Here is a 26478-nt window from a genome sequence, read left to right as displayed (position 1 = left end):
AACTTTGCAAAAAACATCACACAACTAGATTCATTTCAAAGTTTTTAAGAGTTTTCCGGAGGCGCATAAACATGATTGAGTGCTCGGAATGCATTTTAATATGTTTATTAATCGGTTTAAGATTTGCAGTTTGCATCATATTAACTCACACCGCAAAGAAATAACTTAGAAAACAGTAAAAAGTAGAGGTAAATAAGCCTGTTTGTTGCATTGTAAAACAGTTTGTCAGATATTGTAGTTTTACATGTTGCCACAAGAGGTCAGCCTTGGAAAGGTGCCATGCTACTCACAACTGGAAACACAATTCAATCACACCTGAGTTGTTAATGGAATTATGTTGAATTATGATATGAGGGATTCTTCACAGTCCAGCATTCCTTCATAAAGTCTGGAGATGACTGTTTTTCATCACACGCCCGTCAGTCAATCAGATCCAAAGTCATCCACCTCGTTCACGTCGTCCCTAATGAGAGGAGGGGATTTCTTCCTTCGCCTGTTGATTCAAAAAAATGTAATCGTAAGAGAGAAAGAACAAGATGGTTTGATTTAGAAGAAACTCAGAAGTGGCAGAAGGTGACTGGTCACCTCATCTCGTTCCTCAGCGTGCTCAGTTGGCCGTGAAGCTGCTCGTTGGCCTCAATCTGCTCGTCCAGTTCTCTCTGCAGCTTCTTTTTAGCGTGTTCCAGACGCTCGATCTCCTCCTCCGCCTCATCCATCTGCCTCTTCGCCGTCTTCAGCCTCTGAGTCAGCTGCAGAGTTCACAGAAGTGAGAAATTGAATCACGAGTCAAAGCTGCTGCTCCCAGCTACAGGATGATAACTTTCTTCCTTTGCGTCTAACCTGGTCTCTCTCGCTCTGCAGGTTGACGTGCTCCTCGTCCGCCTGCATCTTCATCTCCTTCACTTTGCGCTCCAGCTTGCGGTTCGCTTGTTGCAGGCTGTTGTTGTCTCTGAGGGCAGAAGCACCAAGAGATCAAGTCGCCGCTGCAGTTTCCTGTAACTCAACACCTTCCTAGTGTGTTGTGGATCAGAGATACTCTCACTCTTACAACCACGGGGAACTTGATATGACGCTCAAGTATCTGATTGGAACCATTATCCAAAGTGTTCTTCATAGCGTTCTCCTGCTAAATATAAGCTCTGTATACATTCATCAGCTAGAGCGCAATTATTTGATGCTCACCTCTCCTCTCCTTGCAGCCTTTCCTCCAGTTCCTGGATGCGGCTGTTCAGTTTGGAGACGAGTGAATCCTGGTTGGTTCTCTGAGATCCTTCCAGATGAGTCACTCGGCTCTTCAGGTCTTTATTCTGATGGAGGACATGAAACAGTCACAACTGTTATTAATTAGGCATTAGGTGCCCAAGAGGCATTTTTTCTACGAGCAGTAGTGCTATGAATGAATGTTTTAATGAGTGCCATTCCTGTTTTGTTTATTTACAGGCAAGAACGTGAGGACACACGTGCGCCAAGAAATAAAGCGCTGTGCCAGAAAAGGCAGGGAAGAACAAAACTAGTGAACACAGATGTAAACAATGCAAGTCGTTCAAGGATGCAATAACATCCCTCAGGGCAGATTTAAGTAGGTTTACACAAACATTTAAATGGCATCAGGGAGTAATGTGTACATATCTATGCATAGTTTTCCATTTTAAAGCATTGTGTGAGGTCAGGGGTCAGTACCTGTCTCTCCAGGCTCGTCTTGTCACACTCCAGGTCCTGCCTGGCTGCTTTCTCCTGCATCAGCTCGTTCCTCATCTGATCCATCTGTCACACAACCAACAGAGAGGAGAGCCCAGCTTAAACATTCAGCAGTGCTGGAAAGTAACTAAGTACATTCACTCAAGCGTTTTATTCATTTTATTGCTACTTATACCTCTACTTAACTACATTTCAGAGAGAAATATTGTACTTTTTCACTCAACTACATTTCCCTGACAGCTGTGGTTACTGTATGGAACAGACTTAACCAGTGCTTTCCAAACTTTTTGTGTTATGACCTCATGACCACAAAAAAAGTGTGTGGTTGGAGCCCTTTGTCACATTGCAGATACTTTCCCTCTAAACTTTACAGACGGTTTCATTTAAACAACTTTCATATATAAATATATAAAGTAGCTAAAATGCTGCTTAAACATTGACACATCTGTATTAATAATCTACAGTGTTAATAATATAATGTTGTAAGATTGCTATATAATATAAAGCATGATGTAAATGTTTATGTGGGCACTGAACCACTAACTAATTCCCTTTTCTAACTATATAAATATGGGTTTGTACTTTCAGTATCTGCCTTCCATATTGACTGAAAACAGGGCCATCCTTATTAAAAGGGCACCGCCCATTCAAAGGCACGTTCAGGTTAAATGAGAAGTTCTCAGCTTAACTCCTAAACTCAGAGGAAATGCTGTCTAGTCTAAGCAGCCACGTCGGATCTGAAGGCTCTTTCCTCTCTAATAACATCCAGAGGCCCAGAGAAGGGAGTGTGAATAGCTGCTCACAATAGTTAGCTGTTTTTTTTGTTTTTGCACTGCACCCAAAACAGTGTTTTGTGTCAATTAGTCTGCACTGGTTTGCTCCTATGAATGGTGGCCTACTTTACAGCCCTGCTGAGGATGTGATTCTCATATGCTGACATCAGAGACATATATGACAGCGGAGCTGTTCGGTCATATTTCAGGGCAATGCAAACGTTGAGAAAGAAAAACAAAACTTGCTTCACGGCCGGGCCGGGAAACACCAATCAGCAGCTTTCGGTGTCTGAGGGGAAATTTGAGCGCTCAGCCCTAAATCTGTTTATGATGGAAACAGATGTAGGGCTGGGTGTTCAAACTTATGACAGGGAATAATTTAATCTCTTCACCTTCTGGGAAGTGTATGAACATCACCAAACACAAAATTAGAGTTTGTGTAGAAGAAAAGCAAAGACAGCGAGAGAGTAAACCTGCCTGCGCTTTGGTCTTGTCTAATCGTTCCATCAGGCGGTCAGCACTGCCGCGCTCGTCATTGAGATCTTCCTCCAGCTGATTGATACGTACCTGAGGGGAGAGGAACACACGAAAAATGTGTCAGAACAACGTCAAGTTAACGTATATTGCATTGCTCTGTCGTGTTACCAACATAAAGGACATGATGAAACTAAACCTGGAGGATGTGGTAAAAACAAAAAAAAAAACAATACATGATGAAAAATACAAAGATAATAACCACAAATAAGTCAAGATTTTATGCATTTGTTCACTGCTGAGTGCATGTGAGTGTTTCGAAACTGAAAATAGTGAAAGAAGATTCCCGAGAACACCCAGACAGGTCTGATAACTTTGTACAGTAAACACCGGCTTCCTCGGTCGATACGCAGTGTCAACAGAGTGAATACTGGTGACGCTGTGTAATGTTTTGTCATCAGCAAGGCAAACAGTGCTGAGCTGTGAGATGTTTTGGCCACGGCTCTTTGCAGCACCCTTATAGTTCGCAGCAACGGCTGAGCGCAAACACTGGCCCCTGAACAAATAAACACCTCAAAAATATGTGATAGCCTGAGGTGTGTGTGACCGAGAGTGAGTTCACTTTCTAATTCAAAGCTCCTGATGCTCATCAGTTTAGGATGGTAGCATTTTAGTAAACATGCGTACAGTGTGTCATTATGTCAGAGAGCATCTGAACACATTATTATGGACTTTTGAAAGATTTTTATTTTCAAACTGTAATTAAAGGATGAGATCCACTGTGGGATATTCAGATCCGCTGACCTGACCGGACGTATAATGTCTTCTGCCACTCTTAATGGAGAGTTTGGAGAGTACAAATCTATGAAAGAAACCTTGCATTGCAAACTGGGTCCAATGAGAGACAATAACCAGTTGTATTACAGGAAATTTAGGATCCAGTGTAAAAACACCCTGATATCACCCTGTGCTTTGAGGATTACCATTTTGAAACATCAAATCAGCATCAAGGCCATTGCTGTCTTGTTTTTGGAGCCAGGCGTGACAAAACACACTGAGAGGGTGGAGACTGACAACATCATAATCTCATTAAGAAACTGTTCAAGAACTCAGTCAAGAAATCAGCTGAGATAGAAGGTCATTCTCTCATAAGCTTTCATACGACCAGACTACTTTCTGAAACCAGAGGAGTCGCCCCCTGCAGGCCATTAGAAAGAATGCAGCTTTAATGCAAGGGCGATCTGGAACCCCATCCATATTTCACACACAGTCAGTGAGTTGGATCCATACAAGTATATCTCTGCTTCAGCATCAATTTCAACAATATTTTTTTTAATCCAGCTCTTGAAAGGACATTGATTGGCTGTGAAAGATCAATACTGAATTAATGGAGGACAACTTTCAGCTCCACAAGTTTCCCTAGTTAAGGTTCCCGAGGCGTTTACCTCCATGAGTTTGACCTGTCGCTCTCTCTCCCCAGCTGTGCTTGCGTTCCTCTCCTCCAGCTCCTCCACCTTCTGCTCCAGCTGCCGGCCCCTCTGCAGGGCCTCCTGCTGCTCCCTGCGACACCGGTGCAGATCCTCCTCCAGAGGAAGCAGCTGGACGAAGAACAGAGCACAGAACAAACACACGCCACAAGATAAGGTAACATGCCGCGATCAGTCAGACATTATCAAACAAATGAGGAATTAATCATCTCTGAGACGACACTTTCTCGTTTCTGTTTCATCTCACAGAAACATTTTCAAAACGTGTGTCAGCGCAAGGAGAAAAACACCGAAACAAAGGGACATAACTCCTTTTCCATCCTCGTGTCGACTTTTATTTTCTCTGTGACTAGGACAGTTGACCCCACATACTAATGAATCAGAGAGACAATGAGCACCACACCTCTTCCTGCAGCTTTTTGGCGGCCAGTCGGGATTTCTCCAGCTCTGCTCCCTTTTCCTGCAGCTGTCTCCGCAGCTCGTCCAACTCCCTCTGACTCCTCTCTCTGGCCTCGTCGACCTGGTTCTGAAGTACATCTGTGGACGCCTCGCACTCCTCCATGATGATATTCATCTGAGATACACAAAGAGCGTCCACAGTGAGATAAGGTGGACCTCTTTAGGTGTAAGGAAATATGTCATAATTCATCCAAACCCAGCCTAAGAAACATCAGCTGTTATGACGATCTCATGCGGCTTCAGGGTTAAGAAAACAGATTTTCAGGTCTCCTTTGACTTTAAAAAAAAAAAAAACCTCACTCCACCCCTCACCTTTCTCTGCAGTTGCTCCACTGTCCTGTCCTGCAGCCTCCTCTCATCCTCCAGTTCAGTCTTTGCGTTCCACAGCTCCTCTATCTGTTTCCTCTCCTCCTTAAGCTTCTCCTTCAGGTCCCTGTGCTCATGATTTAGCTTGGTCAGCTTACTCTGGAAACAAAACAAAGAAAAGGGGAGTCTGTGAGCTTCGATTAGAGCTGAAAAAGTGTCTCAAGACTATATTTTGACATTTCACAGAGACGCGACACATCAGACGGTGCTGGTTAATGGTGAGCAGCTGTCAATCGGACACTAGAGCTTCGCTTTACCTGCACGTCCTCCAGGCGAGTGAGCAGCGACTGGTTGGACTGACACATCTCCTCCTCGTTCCTCCTCACGTCTTTCAGCGCCTCCTCAACCTGCTGCTTTTCCCTCTGTTGAGACAAGGAGAAAAAAACAGAGGAACTCAAGAAACATCGAGAAAGCAGATCAATGTAGATCAGGAATTTGCTCCCGTTTCCCACCTCCAGCTGCTTCGCTCTCTGCTCCAGCAGTCTCTCAGTGGTCTTACACTCCTGGATGGCCTGACTCAGCTGATCCACCTTGCTGCTCTGCTCCTGCACCTTCTCTCGCAGCTTATCTCTCTCCTGGCTCAGCTCCCTCAGCTGCACCTTGGCTGCGCCCGTCTCCTCCTCTGCGTCGACCCTCTCTTTACCCAGCAGAGCATTGTTCTGGAAGACAGGACCAAACGACGCATGATAAACAGGAGAAGCAGAAAAAAAAAACCGACTAGTTGTAGCTTTTGGGAATAAGAAACAGCAGAAATGTCACGATCTTCAAATCACTGTGTTGGTGGTTAATGTTGCTACGGGGTCGTCATCGCAACATCGAAACCAATCAGGGTTCTGTAATTTCATAGCTGTGTGACAAGCTGTGGGAACAAAGTGAAAGGGTCCATTTCAACCCCAAACATGATATTTCACTGAGCTTGACCAAACTGACGGAAAAAAAACAAAGTAAAAATAATAAGTCAGCTTGGTCTGAAAACTAGAATGGCACTCAGTAGAGCACATACCTCTGTCAAGGTCCAACAGTTCCCTTTAATTCAATCAAGCTTAATCGAATATCAAACTTGACAGCTCTTTATTACTCTAAATTATAAACCACTCACATCTGCTTAACCAGAGCCTGAGCAAATCTCATTGGGTGTAAGATTTAATTCATTTGTTGAGATATACTTCTACAAACCATGACTATCACTTTCTGAACCCGCTCAGCTCCACACTGTTTTATAGCGGCTGAAATAAACATTCTAGGTTGAGGCTCAACACAGTCTTAAAGTTAAAGTTAAAGTCATGCGCTTGACCCATTCAGCTTGCTCCCTATGAGAACTTCTTTTGCATTTTGGTCAGCTGTAAAGACTGTCCCGGGGTAACATGAATTATGTTGTTGTAAAAACGACACCAACACAGCGATGTCTGATACAACGTAGAAATGTGTGTATTCTCTGTTACCTCTTTAGCCAGATCCAAGTCCCTGAGCAGCTTTTCAAGCTCATTTTCATACTCCTCCTTCAGGGCCGCCATGTAGCTGTCGTGAGTCTCCACCTCCTCTTTGAGCGCCCCCTTCAGGGCACCGAGCTCCCTCTCCCTGCGGTGCAGCACGTCCTCCTGCTCCTCCTTCACCTGTAGCACCTCCTGAAACTCCACACGCAGCTGCGCCATGTCCTGCCAAACATCAATCAAAACCCAGTGAAGGAGCCGTACAGCTGCTGTTGATTTGTGAAGTGTGTCTTGCTCATGTGGTTTCATTTACCTTCAGAAGGACCTCTTTCTCTGTATTTATCACCTCGGCCTTCTTGGCTCGGTCCAGCTCGTCGTGCATCTCCGAGAGCTGCAGCTGAAGGTCTTTCATCTCCGTCTTAGATCTGGCTCTCTCTGCCTTCATCTGATTCAGCCTGACAACATGGGACAAATATGCATGAAAGACAGATTTATATTTCATATCAAAGAAAGAGGCCCGCTTTAAAGTTTTAGAAAGATGCAGGATTGGACGAGATAACAAAAAAGCATCTCTGCACTCTTAATCCAAATGGTATGTGACTCTGTGCTCGGTCGAATGACGTTCATCAGATCATACATCACAGTTCACTTGAACGACCTCACAGTGTGAGCAGAAGCTCAGTTAAAGAAAGGTGCAACACGGCACTGAGCTGAAGTTGAGCTTAGTTCTGCATTTCAAAACTATTTCATTGCTGTCCATTGAAAACATCTAACTATATTTTCTACTGGCATCATTTAAATGAGTAGTTCAATATTTATTGTATGCTTATTTACTGAAAGGTGGGCGAAATCAATACCACTCTCACAACTGTACACAAATATGAGGCTACGTCCAGCAGCCGGTTAGCTTAGCATTAACAAAGGTTGGACAGAGGCAGGAGGCAGCTAGCCTGGCTCTGTCCCAAAGCTAACAAGACCCACCTAGCATCACACCTGAAGCTCACTAATTCATACTTCATTTGTTGAATCCTGACAGAAACACATGTGCTGTCCTTGAAGCAGCGACTTCAAGTAGCTGAGAAATATATATATATATATATATATATATATATATATATATATATATATATATATATATGCTAAGCTAAGCTAATCAACTGTTTGCTCCTGTTTCATATTTACAATGTTGGGGAAGTTTTCTTTTTCTTCTTTTATGTCTGGTTTATGAAGCGGTGACAATTGAACTTCGGAAAAGAAAAAAACCTGAACCCAGAAAGCGCACAGTTGAATGTTTCTGTTTGGTAAGTAAAATAGCTGTAAAATTATTTCCTTTCTTGACATTTTGTGACATTACTTTGTTTACTTATTAGACTATAGAGCGAACTAGCTGCTCGCCGAAACTACCGAGGCCTTTAGGCTATCGCCTTTTGAGGGACAAAGTCGGGGCTAGCTGGTTAGCATGCTAATTCCAGTAGGCCTCACTGAAACACCATAGACTTCTTTTTCTTCATCCGAGATTAATGATGTTATTTGATGTTTTATAATGTTTTTTAGCTAAAACTCTGGCTATATCTTACACATCACCCCATTTGAGAGACAGGTAGTGTCAGACTATTTCTTTTCTCTCTTACAGCCCTCTTTTGCCTGTTTTTTACACAGCACAGTTTTGATTGTGAACGCTGCTGAATGACGAGGATGTCGGACTCTTACTCCTGTTTGGTAGACTGAAGCTCTTCTTCGATGTCTTTCAGTCTGTCCCTGAGTTTGAAGAGCTCCTCCTGACTTCTGGACAACTCTTCCTGAAGTTTCTTCTTCTCTGTTCTGGCCTTCTCACAAGCTTTGGCCAGAGTCTTTTCATTCTGCACAACGCAACAACACAAAGGAACGTCATCAGTCACAGGAACAGGAAGTGAATGTTTTGGAGGTGAATCAGCAGGATGTGACCGCACTGCACCTTCATCTCAGTTTCCAGTTGTTGCTTTAATTCGGACACTTTGTTCTCCAGCGCCGCCTGTTTCTCCCGCAAAAGCGCCACCTCAACCGCACAGTCCTGCAGAAGCGGAGAAGGAGATGTCAAACAACACAGTATCATCATTACAATATTGTTGAACAGGGATCAACACTGGCAGACATCTCATCCCAACACACACATTCTCCTCCTCCTCCACATTTTCAGCAGACCTTGTTGACCTTTTCAAGCAGCTGGCTGACTTTCCTCTGAGTGGTGGAGTCATCATCCGTCGTCCTGAGAAGAAAGACAACACTTCACTGGCACACAGTACAGAGAGCGTAAAGGCAGAATCAAACTGAGTCAGCTGCAAAATAAAAACGCGGCAGAACAATTTGTTCTCCAGCTCGCACTGGATCCTAAAACTTTCCGTGTGAAGGAATTATTTTATCAGTGGAAACGAGTTCATTCTCAGCATTCCTGACTGCTGCCTGAGCTCACACAGCTGGAGCAGCACCTCCTTATCTGACTATGAACCCTACATGAACACAACCACAGGCTCATCACCGAGAGGTGGCCGGAGGTTAAAAAAATAAGAGAATGACAAGACAGTTCATTCATCAAGCTGTTTTAAAGAAAGCTCAGCATTTTTTTGAAATGGTTTGTTTCATATTCTAGGTGCAGTTACGAGAGTGGTATCAATCTTCAAATTTACCCTCAGCAAGACAGCCATATTTCCCAAAATGTCCTTTAACTAAAAGTGCTCAGTGTTGACGGACACTTACCCATCCTTGAGGTAAGTAAACGGTATCTGTTTTGCTGTGTCTTCAGGTGGGTCTACTGAGACCTCTTGCTGTCCTTTCAGAAGATCAGGGGTGACCTGGTTAGAGAACATACAGCCGATAAATACACTTGTTTATGTTAAAACTGTGCCCAGGTGCAAATCTCATTACCTGCATGTCTCTTTCATCAGAGTCATCAGTCTGGTCACTGCTAGTGATGGAGGGTTTCTCTGCTCTGTGGAGCAGTTTAGCAGCATGTGGAGACATCGGCGGTGTCTTTGTGTCTCTTCCATTTTGTCCTCTAAGCAGTGTGCTGGGCTTGTTCTCCTCCCTCCTGCTCGCCAAAGAGACCTCTCCGCTGAGGAGTCTCGCCCTGGCTGACCCTGGAGGATATATCCCACCTGGGGTCTCGCCCCTGATGGCCTTCAGAGACGAGGCTCTGCTGGAGGAAGTGGACGAAGACGAGGAGTCTGAAGTTCGACTGCTGTCCGCGCTGCGTGACCTCCGACACTGCTCCGGATCCAGCCTGTTCCTCGGGCCACCCCTTCCCCTCCGCTGGCTGTTGTTGAACTGGCTTATTAGCTTCCCTACAGATACGATGGAGTCTGTGTCCACTGAGTTTGGGGACCTTCCCGGGAGGTGTCGACCTGAAGGAGGCGTCTGAGTCTGAGCCACCTCACTCTGCTCGACCTCCAGGCTCTCCGCAGGCAGGGGGATCCTGGGTTTGTTCCCATTAGGAGGAACGTTGGTGCGCCCTGGCTGAGCGACTGAAGAGGCCGGTGGAGGAACTACTCGGTTCAGGTTATTACTCTCAGGGTCATAAGGTCTCAGAATCTCAGGGTGTTTCTGATAATGAAACACGGAGGAGGCTGCAGTCCTCTGTGACTCAGAGGGAGACTGTCTTCCATCCACAGACGTCCTCACCATGCCTGGATTGTACCCTGACTGGTGAGTGATCACAGAGATGTCCTGGTGGCTCTCCTGGCCAGAACTGTTCAGAACCACGTAGGGTTGACCTTTAATCCCTTGGACCGCGACCCTGACTCCAAAGAAGTTCTCCTGGTTGCTTCTGGGACTGTGCTGCTGCACTGTGCTCAGTCTGTGAGACTCCATCGGGACTGTGGAAACACAAACCGGTGTGTTAGAAATGAGACTGAGGAAGACTGACGCCGCATGGGAACTGAGGACTGAGGCGTCAGGTTGGTCAAGCTGAAGTTGGTGTTTACACAACAGAGGAGCTGGGCCAGAGCCACACCGGGACAGAGTGACAGACAGCTCCTCACACAGCTGCACTCAGCCGACGTAGAAGACAGAATAAATAGACACTGACAAGAGCCTGATATTGCTGTGCAATGAAAACAGCTCCTTCTGTGTGCTCATGACAGTGTACTATTGTACAGCCAAAGCTGAGCCAACGGCATGACGACTACAACTGAGCGACCGAGGTCTCTGAGGTGTCGTCACCCACTTCATGGTGCAACACTCGAGGAAGATGATTGTCAACAAGTGTGTTACTGTGAGGCTGAAACACAAGAACACAAGAGGTGTTGTGCAGCAGACAAAACGGTGTCTTCCTCAGAGTGCCATCCTGAGAGCGCTCACTTTAACTGATAAGACAACAGATAGAAGCTGTTTTATGACAATACATTATGATAATAATTCTAATAAACAATTTAAGACTCAGATTTGTTTTATGACAGGGCTTTAATATCATGGTTGTATTAAAGGACCACTATGCAGTTTTGCAGAAGAAATTCAAATGAAGTAATATGTATGTTTGCCATAACTACATAAAAGAGCTGTTCTCAGAGGAAAATAAGGTATCCAGAACACTGTTTGAAGCTAGAAAGGGTGGCAGGGTCCGCTAAATATAAACAAAGTAAAACAGCATGAAACCGTGTCGTCCTTTAAGGTCAATTTGTTTATTCAGTTTATTCAGTCATGAACACAAAGAGATTGTTTATTTAGTTTGCTTAGACATTTTAAACTTCTTCCTTAAACTTCATAGTCATTATTCATTAACAAGAATAACTTTTGGTTTGCCAGGTTGTGGAAAATCCTTAAATGTGTCAATTTAAACCCCCAAATCCAAGTATTACCAGCTTTACAAGTCTATGGTTATAAACTTTGGATACCCTCACAAAAGGTATTTGGTCGAGAAGTCATTTTAAAGGGACAGTTCACCGTAATATCAAAAATACATGTTTTTCCTCTTACCTGTAGTGATATTTAACCATTTAGATCATTTAGGTGTGAGTCACAGATATTTTTTTTTTTAGATGTCTGCCTCCTCTCTGATATAATGGAACTAAAAGGCATTCAGCTTATAGTGCTCAGGGTGCCAAGAAAATATGGCACAGGATAAAGGACAAAATTAACACTACTGAGGAACCAACGGTGGTTATATCCTTGTTGAAGCCAGCTACTGAGCTGACCATGTAAATATCCATGCCCGCTTGTTACTTGGCCTTCAATTGCACATGTTGATGAAACCTTTCCATCTGAGCCCGTATGTCCCCACCACCACTTTTCAACACAAAGTGATGCCTTGAAACCTGGGAACCAAAATATTTGCTGACTGATAATTAACCTTAAATAACACAATTGACTACAGCTCTACTGGCTGCTTTACTGATTTCTTTTTGTTTTTACATCACTCTTCTTTGCCTCTTCTTAACTTCACTAACACTTATGTGTAAACTTCAAGTTATCAATGAAGTCCAGACAGGAACAAGTTGACTGTTTGCTGCGTATTTGAGCTCATCTGGTTCTATTTGATGACTTCACCTCACCTACACTGTTCAGCTTTTAATAAATAGTTCACAGTTAGGGGAAAAGTACATTAGATTAACTAACATAAACACTAACAGGGTTCCCCCAAGTCCAAGTGTAGTAGGCTGTTACAGGAGGAAAGCAACATACCGAGAGATGAAGTGAAGCTGGGAGAAAGTTCACGTTAACGTCCCTGAAGTAAACACGCTGCAGATACACAACAAGTCGCGACAGAAGCAAACACCGTGATTCTTACTTTGAGGAAACACTGGATATAAAGACATCGATCAGAGCTGAAACTTACCCGCTGTGTGTCCTGTCTGAGTGTTGAACAGAGTCCTCCACCACCTCCTCCTCCTCCTCCTCCTGTGTCCGCTCACAGCGTCCTGCCTCCGCCCGGACACGATCGCTCAGCCAGAGAGGCGTTCACTGACTCCTCCGTGTCAGACATTCAAAGCATATGACTGCTGCTCCTCAGTGCTGCGCATGATGACATACATGAATTTATGGGAAACTAATAACGATTTGAACAATCAGTCCATTTATCACGGTGTTATCCTGTGATAATGAAATGTCACACAGACAGTCAGAGGGAGGAAGGAGGCTCTTGGCATAACTGAACGGGAGCCAGCAAGGCTGTAACATATTTGTGGTTTCAAGTGGATTTCCCTGTGTCTCCTCCCTCAGTCACGTTTATGTTTTGTTTTTTTTTTTCTTCCTGCAAATATTTTTGCAAGACAGTTGGTAAAGCACCTTTAGCCTATCCCTTTATTTAAATGAACTAAAACTGCAATGGAAAAAAAATGCAGAATTCAATTTATTATCAAAATGATAGAAATCCTTCCTACCACTCCTAATTATTCTTAAACTCTATTCTCATCAAGAGTGCTTTAGTAACCTTTACTGTCAATTATCTATGACACAACACTGTACTCATTAATTGTAAGTAATCTTTACATAAGCTCCTCTATAAACACATGGTCTTCTGTGATTTTTACATGCTTTTCCTTCATAATACATGAGAAATACTTACATTACCTTTCTTTTTTTTTTTTCTTTTTTTTTTTTTTAGCAATGATCAAATGTAATACGTTTACACAAGTATTATGCTTAAATACAGTTTTGAGTTACTTGTACATGACTTGAATGTTTCCATTTTCTGTGACTTTATACTTCCTTCCATCCTACTATTTATTTAGGCTTCTTTTAATCCAATAAACTGTTTTAAAATAAGACTACTACAAAACATGCTCCTGGACCAGCGATACCAGTTTGAACTTCTTTCAGAAAGCAAACGTCCATGTGTGAGTTCAGATGTCTGTCCTTGAAATGTATGCAAAATTAATTAATTGCGTGGTAAGTTTGTGGAAAGTTTCATCGTGCTAATTCACTTGCAGTGTTTCCTAAACTTAAGAATGCAGGACTTTGTCTTCTTGTATGGAGCAGCTGTGTTGTTGTATTGGTAGTTTTAAGCAAACATCTTTAGTACTGTATACACAGCAGGTGAGTGCACTTTATCCCACCAAAATATAATACAGCTCAAACAGACTCAAACTATTTGAAAAAAACATTTATTGCTACATTATCATTTTGACACATGCCTGTAGGCTACTTCAAACTGTACACATACTGTACATGTTATGATAGGAGTATTTCTGATTATTATTTATTATTTGTTCAGTGGTGTGATATGCAAACAAAGACATCAATTATTCTGTAATACTGGATTGCTCAGAGCATGAAATGTGGCTACGTCTAGACAAACTGCACAAAAAGGGCTTTTCTTGTGTAAAATCAGAGTGATAAAAGTAAATAGAGACATTATGAAATTCACAATATTTGTATAAAAGATAAGTTACATAAAAAGCTGAAATCTTCCATTTAAAAACTCAGACATGCAAAGAGCTTCGACTACATCTGAAGAGCAACACTGAGAAGAAGAAAGAGGGATCCTGTCCGCCAGTGCAGTAACAGTGCTATAACACAAATCTGTAACAAATATACAAACAGCAGATGATGTTAAAGAACATTCTCGGAGATCTGTTCATTCACAGAATGGTCAAACTCCTGCAACACACACTCTCACGCAGCGGCTCAAGCACACACACACACACACACACACACACACACACACACACACACACACACACACACTACAGGACAAATTAAATCTGAACACACAAATGTGGGAATGTCAGTCCTCTGAGCTCGGTGGAAGTCACGAGTGTACTTGTTTAAATAGTGATACACTGTAAAAGTCAGTCGGAAACATATCTGGTTCTGCAGATGAGACCCTGTCACTACTGTTCAAATATATTCAAACAGACGGATAATCAATAAATATACAAAATATGTACAAAACATCTGCAGCTTACAATGCATTTGTCTGTTACAAGTAAGTTTAGGCACAAAGTTAGAAGTCTGTTTCGGGAAGCGAGGAGATGATTGTTCGACTGCATCACACTTTACAGACAGAGAGGTCGGCCTCTCCGCGGGTCTGGTCCGAATTCAGAAGAAAACGCTGGACGTCCAAAAACAGCTGGATGCTCCTGGGATGTTCTTCAATCAACATCTGGACAACAAAGACACAGTGGTGTTAGAGATAATGACAGAATAAGACCATTCATGTAAATATTATTAATGCATGCAAAAAAAAAAAATGTACAAGTAAATGTCACATACCTGATTCTGCGTCTGATGAAGTCCCTATCAGATGCTCAGATGTGGCCCATGGGGTTTGCTGGGTCTGTCAGACTGGGATGGAAAGCGAGGTGCATGGACTGCGGATCCGTCATGACTGCAGACGCCTTCTCTTCCTCTCTCCTCCGCAGACATGCCGCCTTCGGGTTCAGGTTCCTCTCTGAGGGATTCGACAAACAATAGGTCAGTATTTGACTAAATAAAGAAACTGTAGATGTCTGGCAGAATGTGGATGTTATTCATTTCCATCCCGTGTGTATTGAGGAAACTGCAGGGAAATATCTCATGAATTCTGCTTCTGCTGGTGATTTTTCTGCCATTATTTCCTTTGTGTATCATACTTTGCCACAATAATAACTTAAGTGTACTGCTGTCTTTATTCAATACAATGTTAGCAGGAATTTTAAGCTGCTGCAATCATACATTCTTGATAATAACAGATCAAATGACTACATGTCAATTCATGTAATGTAACGATCACATTACATTAATTTAGCACCTTTACACATTTTTTATTTTATTTTGTTTCACAACTGTAATGTTTCAACTAAAGTTAAACATCACATTCAAATTAAATTTGTATATCTCGAGGTGGAGTTGTTGGTGGTGGAGTTGAGCGAGAAGGCTCTCATGCCAGTCACTACAGTTCATGACTGCGTTTCAAGATTTCTTCTCGGTAGAATTTTCTGCCACGTTTATGGTGACAAACACGGGATATTCATGACAGGAACTCATGACAGGAATTCAGGACATCTCAAGTGTTGTCTTTCGCAACAAAACCAGGTATTTAAAGCCAAATCATGACCTATTCCTAAACCTAACCAAGTGTTTTTTTGTGCCTGAAACTAACCAGACCAGAACCATTTCTGCTAAATGTGTAATAGTGTTGCCGAAATGCATTTAAAAAAGTTTAACCTCAGAAAACTGAAGTCAAACCATCAAAAATGATTGATATGGGAAGAATTCTAACTGTAACTTTAATGGTTACCATATTGTGAAAACTGTTTATCTACAGTATTTAGTTCTAACATATAAATGTAATTAAAATAAATGTGTTTAAATTTTATATCAAATTTCATGTTTGTAAGGACATAAAAGTTTGTGAAATTATGATAAAGCATTTGTCCAAACAAAAAAAAACATCTGTTGTCACTGGGGTCACTGTATATGATAATAATACAGTAGTGATCTGATAGTGCAGTAGTAGTGACTGACCTCTGACTTGTTGTTCCAGGCTGAGGATCACTGCCACCGCCTGGTGCAGCACCAGCAGCTTGGTCTGGGGCTTCTCACTCTTCAGGTGCAGCTGACACATGTGACCCAGCTCCTTGAAAGCCTCGTTGATGTCCCGCACACGAAGGCGTTCGCGAGCGTTGTTGGCCATCCTCCTCTCGCGCTCACGTTCGGCCTTCTGCTCCGGGCTCAGATCTTCATCCTCGTGGATACTAAAACACCAACAAGGTATGACAAAAAACAATTGTTGATTGAATCTTTAAAAAAAAAAAAAAAAAGAACAGATTTGTGTTGTTAAAACTACTATGCATCCGGCTGAAAGCTTCTGTGTTGAGTTATACTGTGTTCCTCTGCCCTCTGCTGGTCACTGAGCCGACATCATGTTATTAGGTCATTTGTCCTCATTTGTTCTCTGAAACATTACACAGTACACTGACTACAAGTTACTGTGGTCAGGTGCACATTTATCAATTATGAATCCATAAAAAATAAAATACAAATAAATCTCAGCCAATAACCACTGATTAAAAAAAAGAAATGCACTTTACAGTTTGAAAAAGAAACATAAAAATGTCCAGTGGTCAAATTGCTGCTGGAGGGGTCTTCCACGAAAAAACCAGCAACAATATCCATCAACTAGATTATAGATGAAGATAAAGAGGAAACATACAGTGGAGCATCACAGCTGATGTCATGAAGAGGTCTGTCCTAAAGTGACCGCTGAGACCACAGACATCAGGACATGCACTCTAATTAAGGCTGCAACTAATGTTCTTTTTCTACTGTTGATTCATTTCTTGATCAGTCGATTAGTTCTTTGGTCTATAAAATGTCAGAAAATGGCGAAAAATGCAAAAAATCAGTGTTTCCCAAAAGACAAAGACAAAGTCCTCAAATGTCTTGCTTTGTCCACAACCCAATTACATTCAGTTAACTGTCACAGGGGACGAATGAAACCAGGAAATTTTCACATTTAAGGAGCTGGAATCAGAAAAATGTGAGCCCAAGCCTATGTCACAAAGAGAGCTGCAACAATTTCTTAATCAATCAATAGTCTAGTTGATTGACAGAAAATGATGAACTGAGAAAAATAATGGGCAGATTAATTGATATTTAACAGGATCATTTACAGAACACTGTTACTTATTTTGGGCCCCTTGTGTTTCAGAGATTTTTTTTCTTTGGTTAACCCCACAGTCAGGGAAGTAATGTAGCTAAGTACATGTTTCAAGACCATTTTAACATGAAATTTGTACTTCTACTTTTCTCCACGTATGACTTCTGGGTATTTTTTTACAGCACTGCCCATTTTAACACAGATGTCCTTACTGTCCTGACAGCGCTTCTTTTTTCCTTCTTTAATTCACTGCAGATGATACAACATGAAGAAGAAACACGAGGCAGAGATAAATAGGCTGGCCTGGACACAGCTGTCCGTCACAGCGGGGGGTCTGACAGCGTTTTAAATTGGCGAAACCGAAAGGAAAGAAAGCTCTAATAATTGCTTTTCAGTGAGGGACTTTTATTCTGAAGTCAGTTGAGTTCATTCATTCTTTTCATTGCAGGTTATTAATCACACACACACCAGAAACATGTCAGCCCAATGAGGCTGAGAGAGTCTTTATTTTCTATACTTAGTGGGAACCGGGAAGTGGGCCTGTTTACCTGTTCTCTCCGCTGTTCTCTCCGTGTGTTTTGAATTCACTCTCCTCATCCGATCTCTGGCTGTCAGAGCTGTGACTGTGATTGGTGTGAATCATCTCTTCCCTGTCCCCGCTCTCCATCTTCAGATCCAGATTACCCTGAACTCCGAGACCTGCTGTGGGAGATCACAAACAATGCGCGGCAAACGTTAAGACTGTGACATCTCGTCAGTCCCGGTAGCTCAAAGGGTCAAAAGTGCAGATTAAGGGAGGTGAAATATATGCAGCGGCGGACAGATGAGAGGAAGAACTCGCCTCTGCCTCCAGCCTGCATGGGCTGCAGCGTGGCCCTCTGTCTGGCCGGGTACGGGTGGCCATTTTGTGTGCGGCTCTGGAAGGCTGAGTGGTTGTTGTTCATATTGATAGCCTCAACCTTTATGATACACATACACAAACAAACAAACAAAAAAAATAATAGATAATGCGTTCTCAAGACAGTGAGCCTGGCTTAGTTTGCATACATTATACAACTCTTAGATCCAACCAGTGACAAGTAAATCACAGACCAAACATCTGCCCTCTCGGGTAGATCTCTCGCTCTACAGAATTAATTTAATCTCAGACAATCTTAATCCCTCTCTTAAAACTACTATACACTCCCTAAACATACTACTAATTCTCTTTAGGAATGCTTCAACAGACACATCATTTGGCAAAATAAAAGTGAGAGAATTTAATACCCCCCCTCCCCCCCAAAGGATTAGACTAAAAACCCCTTTTTCCCTGCATATACTTCCACTCCAGCTGGGCCAAAATCCCCTGGTCTGCTGGAAGGGAAACATGCCGGGGATGGGAGTGCGCGATGCAGGCGTCCCCCATCACCCCACTGTGGAATTAGAGTCGGCACATACTGTACGCTCTCCATACAAGGGCGACGGGCTTTCCCATTGTGCTCAGTTTCCTATTTCAAGGACAACAACCTTTACATGAGGAAAACATGCAGTCATAACGGGTGGAAAAGATTCCTGAAACTGAATGCCAGCTCAGACAGACACACACACACACACGCACACACACACACACACACACATCGTCATCATCATCAAATGGAATTTCCACACATGCTACCCTGTCCCTCATTAAATACTTCAAAGAAATGGTTGTTAACCATGGCTGGAGTGTGGCAGGTGAGCGGCAGAGTGCTGGCGGATCCCGGGTGGCCATGGTGGTTCTGGTTCAGCAGGCCGTGGATGTCGGTTGGCAGACCGGCTGTGGGGCCCACGGCGTGGTTCCTCAGGACGTGGATCACGTCGTCCAGTCTGTCCAGTCGGTCCTCCACCTGAGACTGCAAACACCAACAGACAGAGTTGAAATTGGTGCATGTGAAACCAAAGTTAAACCCACTGTAGGTAATTTCTGCCGCTCTAGGTGTCTCAGTCGAAAACAAAACCAAAGTAGCGTGGAATCATGGGAGCTGTTGTCGTTACTATTAAACAATCAACAATGCTGACAATGTGATTCAGGGAGAACAGTTCATGGACGAGGTAATGAAAGTTTTATGCATATTTGCTGTCCCCACTCTCTGATTCTCTTTCAGAAGTTACAGCAACAGGTGACCAAATGAATCTCAGCATTATCTTCAGTAAAGAACAGATTTCTCTTGGTTTGAACATTAGAAACATTTGGGATAATGTAAGAACACAACTCTACAAAAAAATATAAAACAGGTGTAGTAATTTTGAGATGTTTTAATGTAGAAATGTTACACATCATATCCATTATATTTTTAAGTAAAATGCATTAAAAGGGGACATTTTGTTTTATGAATTGCAGCTGTAAATTTATTCTTTAAAAAGATCTGCAGTTTTTTAGAGCTCAGTTTTGAAAACTAATCAAAATTCTAACCCTGACAAAAAAGGTCTAAATTTTCATCTGAAACCTGGTAAGAATATTTTCATATTTGGGGAAAACAAGCCTACTTGCATTCTTGTTAAGACTTAGCTTACAAGATCAATGCAACTGTCACATCATCTGACAGTGACTTCCTGGTGATCTTGAAGCTAACAGAAGATCAGTCCAACAGGCACGCTTGTCTGCACGTGTCTACAAAATCGACACTTTAGCTTTCCTACAGATTAAAGAAACAAGAAAATATACAATGTCTTATATCTGTTGGTGAGCTTCAGGGCATCAGGTAGACAGATGTTGTTTCCTTTGGACAGATCCAAGTTAGCTGTTGCACAGTGTTGTCAGTCTGTATGCTAAGCTATGCTAACGAACGCTGGTGTAGCCGTATGTTTACAGGACAAACATGAGAATGGTACTAATATTCTTAACTAACTCTTCAATACGCTTGTTTCCAAACACATGAGATTAGTAGTATTGATGTTTCACCCCATTCGGAGCCATTTACAGGTCCTCCCAGATGTTTATTGCTAAGCGACTCACTTCTGCTCAAAAACCTTGAACTAAGCAAGCGTTATTATTATACTGTTTTTTCACAAGTCTATGGCCTATAAATGTTACTGTTTGTTTATTTTAATATACTTTCTATGCATTTAAATAATATATATTGGGATATTCAATATTTTTTTTACTTTTATTTATTCAGACATCCGTCTGCCAATCCATTATCTCTATCTGACTAACTGTAGGCATGTGATCAAATGAGGTGTTTACCAGTGATATAAGAGAAGACTCGTAGTGTGGTGAGACTGGTGCCTGAGCTGAACTCCGGGGCCACATGTTGGTGCCTGAGAGAAGAAAAAATAATATTAGTCCATGAAGGATTTGGAAAATACAGAATGCAAATAAAATTCGCTCTGACATGCGACGTCATTTCACCTGCAGGTTCAGTTGTGTTTGGCAGCGGGGACGGAGACCTCACCGGTGTGGACGAACTGGAGGGGAAGCTGCTGCTGGTGTGATCGGGGGAGTAAATCTGGTGGCAGACATGGAAAAAGGGGAGGAGGGGCGTGAGTGGGAGCAGGACATGGATCATTTTAAAAGCACAACTTGTCATTTCTGCGTAAGGTTTTACTGCCGCTGCCACAGCCTTTGGAGCAGAGCTCGTAACCTGAACTAAACTCATCAATTCTGGTCATTTTACTAGTCAGCGGCAGCCAATAAAAAAAAAAAAAAAAAAAAGTCCAGCAGCACTTTGTTATTATGCACTACTGTGTTACTGCCAGGGGCGAACAACTATTTTCCTTTTGCATTATAGCTCTGGGGCTCTCAGGGCGTGGTTTTATGCTCTGGTCTGACTGTTTGAACATAGCACAGCATAGATGAGCCGGTCTAATGGGATTAAGGTGCTGCATACTTACAGAGGCCAGAGCTTTGCCCAAGGTATCGCCTGTCTGTGATCCTGACACATTTCTCTGGCTCCCTGAGACTGAAGGAAAGACAGCAGTTGTAAAACAATTTTTAAAAAAGACAAATATGATTTTAAATAAACAGTGATGATAAGTCTTTCCTCGCAGTCACCTGTTGAATTCTCTGAGGTGTTGATCGACGGAGTGCGTGGTGCTGTGTTGTTTCGGTGAAAACTGGACATTGGAGGCAGGCCCCTATTCATATCAGCAGCCATCGCTGAGTGCGGGGAGTAGTCCTGCACGGTAAATAAACACACATTTAATCCGCAGGGGTTCAAAACTGCTGTGCTGTCAAAATCCAAGGTCCTGGAGGTAAATCTCACCAGGTGACTGTGCGGCGGCGGCAGGTTGCTGTAGCTCCCCGGCTGTGTTTGGTGGGCTGTGGCTGCTCCCAACGCACCTTCATAGCCCTGCTGGTTCAGCCCGTTTACAGCATTCCAGATGTCGGGAGAATTGCTCGTCCCCTCTAAAATGGATTTAACGATATGTTATAGCCTGCACAGGAACAGCTTCTCAAGCAGCCTGTCACGTCATTAAGCTCTACCGCAGTCTATGTGGAAACAATAAAGCCCCATCACTCAGTCACTGGCTGGGCCATGTTAATTCAGACATGACAACCTTTATGTGAGGAGGAACGCACCGTTTTTGAAAGCTTATTAAAGGACTAGTGTGTAGGATTTAGTGGCATCTAGTGGTGAGGTTGCGGATTGCGACCAACTGAATACGCCTCTCCTCACCCTCCCGTTCCCAGCATGCCAGAGACGCCGCTAAAAATCCTGAAACGCGCTCTTTAGAGTTGGTTTGTCCATTCTTGGCTACAGTGGAAACATGGCAGTGCAACATGGCAGCCTCTGTGTGAGAGATCCCATTCCTTCTATAGGTATAAAAGGCTCATTATCAGGTGATTAAAACACGAAGATTCTTAGTTTCAGGTGATTATGTGCTACTGGAAACATAATGATGAATATCAAATTATATTTTTGCCAATAGATTCCCTAAATCCAACACACTGAACCTTGAAACCATTAAACACTAAACAGCACGTTTAGTCTCCGTCACTTTAATTTCACTTTGGTGATCCTTCTTTGGTTTCCTACCAAATTTCTCCAAAACTGACAACATTCCTATCAGCCCCATAACATTAATTAGCCAGTGTCAGCATGCTAATACACTAAACTAAGATGGTGTAAACACTAAACCTGTTAAACATCAGTGTGTTATTATTTCTTATGCTCAGCAATCAGCATTATTTGATTCAGATGGGGGGAATGAAATTTCCATGATATCATAGGTAAACAAACTGAACCTTGAAAATAATAAAATCATTGTCTTGATTTAATTGATGGATTGTTTTAAGTTTGACCTTTTTGTTTTAAGTTGTTTCATTTTGTTCCTTTCACTGAAACTTTTTGTGCTGCTGTCTTTGCCAGGATCCCCTTGTAAATTTTCTCAATCTCAATGGGAATGCAGATGTTAAAGCGAAGGAGAAACAAAATGATAATAAAACAAAATAATACACTGCGAAAAGGGCAATGCAGCTGATCTGAATTCATTTCCAATTTAGACATCTAATCAGGCGAAGCAGCTCATCGGTGTTCTGAATTGGGTACATTTTTTGGTTGAACTGGTTGATGGCTGTTTTTTTTTTTTTTTTTTTAATACTGTCAAATGCGAAATGTTCTCATTAAACTGATGTCCACCCTGTGGCGATAGATGTTCATTTCAGATTATTTGAGCTCACCGAAGAAGGTGCTTGCAAAGACATTGCTGGGGGCCTTGATGGATGGATGTGGGGATGAGTTCTGGTTGATGTCGTCATTAGTGGGAGACTGCCCATAAACCTAAAGAGAGAGAAACAACTTTAAGCCAAAACACAATGAACACAAGCGACGATTTTTTCCTGTGCGGCCTGTATCACTCGGACCAATCTTACTGACACAAGCGTGAATACTGCGAGCGCGAGCTGAAGCAACAGTATTACGAAAACAAAGCAGAGAGCTGATGCACACTTAGAGCTATTGCGATAATCCATAAGCTGCAGATCCATGCACCTCCTCATCCGGATTTAGGAACCATTCACCATGAGAAATCCCTGCTCTAATCGCGATCAGGTTCGGCTGGCTTCAGAAGACTGGGATACGATTTCCAAATAAAATTGAATTACAGGCCTCCTCATACTTTGTCCTCAGAGAGAAACCCAACAGAGAGCTGAGTCTCGGGCTAATGATCCCCTCCTGTGGCGAACAAAATATAGTAAATAGAAAACAGATTCAACATTAAGTTACCTTGGGTTTTTTGTGTAAAAAAAAAAAAAAAAAAAAAGTGTAAAGCGCGGAGGCTGGAAACTGCACATATGCACACAGAACACACCAACACATGCTCGCTCACTCAAACACACCAAGAGGTCTGGGCTGCACCTGCACATCCCTCGATTGCTTTGATGTGCCCCAGGAAATGAAAATAAACCTCCCTGCGCAGCATCAATGGGGTGTCAGTTACCCGGACGACAAGTTCTGTAGAGCAGGCTATTAAAGACTCTCTTGAGTATGCTCACACACACACACACACAGGCACGCACGCACGCACTTAAGTACACACACACACACGCAGCCATGACCCTGGCTGGCATGAGTCCCATGGTGATTGTGGGCTAGGCCAAACAGAGGAGCCCCTGCCGACACTGGGCCCGTCTGAGCCGCCATGGGCAGCATATGGCGGAGGATAAAGCCAATTGTCCTCCTTACCATCAGCATAGCAGGCGACCCGTTAATAATGGTCACACCCCCGCCCCAGCACGCCCTCTCTGGCCCCCACTGGAGAGGGGCCGTCACCATGGCATCCTCTTTTAGCATAGCATTGATTTAGGAACCATCAATCATGGCATCACACAAGATGAGGGGCAAATAAAATCTCGCCAACTAAGAGGGAATTCAAACACTATGAAATCTCCATACTGGCCTGAAATAATCAAGCTCCTCTTCACAACCTGTCACCTCCTGGGCTTTAGTTATTTTACACTAAAACTATGTACAAAGAAGGAACGAAACACCCGCACTGTTTTTCCTATTGTAAATACACACAGCATTATCATGCCAGATGAGTGAAACATCAACTTGCTATTCAGGACCTATGCTGTGCTCCACCATGGCAAACTCCAGCCACATGCAACCAATTTTCTGCCTCTGTGATCCACGATGTCTGGATATGGTTAGTCTCACAGAGATCAAAGCTGCCTTTGATAATGGCTGCAGTGGTGGAGGGACTGCTCCAACATAGCGGGGTTAAATCAAATAGAAATAACAGCAATCTGCTTCATGTCAAGATGTTTGCTGCTGCGAGGCTTGACTACATGGTGCTTAACAGGAAGTCTCACCGGTGCATTTTAAGCATGGGTTTGTCAACATGAAACCACAAGTGAGTGAGCTGCCGGAGTGGCAGCCAGCTGAGTGTTTGCATTCATTTAGGTGCTCTGCATGGCGTATGATTTGTGGCTAATCTGATTTTGATTGTGTGATGCTCTCATGTGAGCTCGGTTTCATCTTTTTGAGTTTGATGAACAAATCAAATGAAGAAATATGCACCAAGAGATGAACAGGAGAGGGCTCAGAGATTTTTAACTTGTAAGGTGACACAAAGTCTTTTTTTTTGTATGAACAGCTCAAGTTGCAACCCTGTGAGGAAGGATAAGCTTCACAGCATTCACACATTCATCACAAACTACAGACATGACGTCTCAAATAAAAAAAATAAATAAATAAACAAACCTCCTCTCACCTTCTGCTTCTTATTCACACATGCAAACCAGCCAGATGAAACAACCTCACATCCCCAACAAATGTGTGCAGAGCATAAACTCCACAAATGCAATTACAACACCCTTAACTTTTTATACAGGCTGCGTGAAATCTCTTATAATTTTTTTGAAATCACACCATCACCTCGCACACATTGCTGGAAACTTCATTGCGTGAGTCGAACAGAAACAATCACAACATCTCTGAAGACAATTAAAAGAGTGCAACAGCATCCTCACCAAAACACACACTCACAGTGCCATGCATCCCTCTGGAAAATACATTAAAGGGAAACAAAAAAATCAAAGAGAAATAAAAACATAAAGAAAATGTACTCACCGGTTTCATGTTGTAGCAATACATCAGTGAGTTGTTGCCTGTGCCGGACACAGGATGAGCACAGTACATAACTCTGTCTGGTTCAGTGCAAGACTCCAGGCTCACGATACAGTCCACACACAGCTCGCCTCTTCGTGTCTCTACTCATGTGTATGTAGTCCACATGCACTCCTTCCCCTAACCTACCCCTGCTGGTCATGCAGCTACCCGCAGACAACTTATGCAAATGAGGGCCGGACCATTCCAGGCAGAGAGAGAGGGGTGGCCAAGGGGCTGATGCTATTACTGTACCACGAGCCTGTTACAAACCGTCATGAGCAACCCTTTTTTTTTATTATTCATTTCATCAGAGAAAATTCACTTACAGCACAAACCAAGCCAGTTTATTCGTTTGTGTTTAGTGTGTTGTTGATTTGTAATCACGCTGTTTGTGCACGATGGCATCAAGAATAATAATGTATATTACACTTGTAATAATCAGGGGAATTCCCCACCCACACATGACCAACCCACCTTGACCACACCAAAGCAAAGAGTGAAAAAAAAAAAAAAAAAAAGCTATCTTCAGTGTGTGGGTTGTGCATTTTGTTGCTCAGCTGTCATCCCATTCCCATGACGTCCCATGTTTGTGTAAAACCATACACAGGCACGCTCAGAAACCCCTCTTCAGCGGCGCCCGAGTGCAACCGGTGACGCCATGAAGATTATTTCGTGTTAGACAGGTAGAGGTTTCCAGTAAACAGAGGACACCACACCCCTGTCTGGCCTACATTTACAAATAGAACAAAGTCTTAAGTTGTAGGCACGTGTGGCGTGGCGAGCTCCTCCAGCCGCTGGGTTACAGGTTATTTATACTGCAGCCTGTCTGGGTGAACGTAAAACACCTGAAGAGTCAGACTTCCTGTGAGGTAAAATCCACTGTCTGCTGCCCTTGTGCTCACACCGGCGGTGACCTCCTATATGTGCAAACAAATCCCTCAGATTTATGATTGCTTCTTTACGAATTCCCATCAGAACTTGCTAAAACTGCTCCTGTGTATTAAAATCCACTCACACAGCCAGAATAGAGGCTGTTCTAGCAGCACAAGCAGCTGACCGGCTGTATTTTTGTACACCGTCCTGTGTATGTGACATAAATTCAGTGGTGAGGAGAACAACACTGCAGTTGGCGTGACGCTGTGACCTGCAGTGTGCCACACTGCCCTG

General features: G+C 42.9%; 2 protein-coding genes across 5 annotated transcripts; both read right to left on the bottom strand.

Annotated features, from left to right (window-relative positions):
• Positions 1 to 89: 89 nt before the first annotated feature.
• LOC119024813 (cingulin-like protein 1) lies at positions 90 to 12469 on the bottom strand. The gene is given in 20 exon segments (XM_037107928.1): positions 90 to 493; positions 586 to 749; positions 841 to 949; positions 1183 to 1307; positions 1681 to 1764; positions 2949 to 3038; positions 4391 to 4543; positions 4836 to 5006; positions 5204 to 5356; positions 5515 to 5619; positions 5710 to 5916; positions 6700 to 6912; positions 7001 to 7142; positions 8398 to 8546; positions 8642 to 8737; positions 8838 to 8868; positions 8870 to 8932; positions 9421 to 9515; positions 9589 to 10535; positions 12340 to 12469. Coding segments are annotated over 19 exon segments (3162 nt in total). The 5' UTR covers positions 10531 to 10535; positions 12340 to 12469; the 3' UTR covers positions 90 to 423.
• A 1288-nt stretch (positions 12470 to 13757) lies between these two features.
• LOC119024440 (transcription factor 12-like) lies at positions 13758 to 25448 on the bottom strand. 4 transcript variants are annotated; one of them, XM_037107262.1, is made up of 14 exons: positions 25273 to 25448; positions 22881 to 22980; positions 21463 to 21605; positions 21252 to 21375; positions 21092 to 21159; positions 20610 to 20706; positions 20445 to 20518; positions 18934 to 19110; positions 18559 to 18726; positions 18081 to 18198; positions 17788 to 17941; positions 16105 to 16334; positions 14872 to 15049; positions 13758 to 14761 (listed from the first exon to the last, which is right to left on the bottom strand). In XM_037107262.1, the coding sequence occupies exons 1-13, from the start codon at positions 25339 to 25341 to the stop codon at positions 14907 to 14909; spliced, it is 1665 nt and encodes a 554-aa protein (XP_036963157.1). In that variant the 5' UTR covers positions 25342 to 25448; the 3' UTR covers positions 13758 to 14761; positions 14872 to 14906. The 4 variants fall into 4 exon arrangements, with proteins under 4 accessions (XP_036963157.1, XP_036963158.1, XP_036963159.1 ...); XM_037107263.1 differs by having other exon boundaries at positions 17788 to 17938; XM_037107264.1 differs by lacking the exon at positions 18559 to 18726.
• Positions 25449 to 26478: the final 1030 nt, after the last annotated feature.

Source organism: Acanthopagrus latus, chromosome 8, assembly GCF_904848185.1.
Source record: "Acanthopagrus latus isolate v.2019 chromosome 8, fAcaLat1.1, whole genome shotgun sequence".
NCBI lineage: Eukaryota > Metazoa > Chordata > Actinopteri > Spariformes > Sparidae > Acanthopagrus > Acanthopagrus latus.
The sequence above is the reverse complement of the archived record's forward strand: the minus strand, read 5'-3'. Positions and strand labels throughout refer to the sequence as shown.

Bases quoted from the DNA above. Each gene is read 5' to 3' on its own strand.
- LOC119024440 (XM_037107262.1), bottom strand. From the start codon at position 25,341: ATGTACTGTGCTCATCCTGTGTCCGGCACAGGCAACAACTCACTGATG. The intron at 20,519-20,609 runs GTGAAATGACGT...TTCTTCTCTCAG, and splicing joins AAACACAACTGAACCTGCAG to GCACCAACATGTGGCCCCGG. The intron at 17,942-18,080 runs GCGAGTTCTTCC...GATCTCCCACAG, and splicing joins CATGCAGGCTGGAGGCAGAG to CAGGTCTCGGAGTTCAGGGT.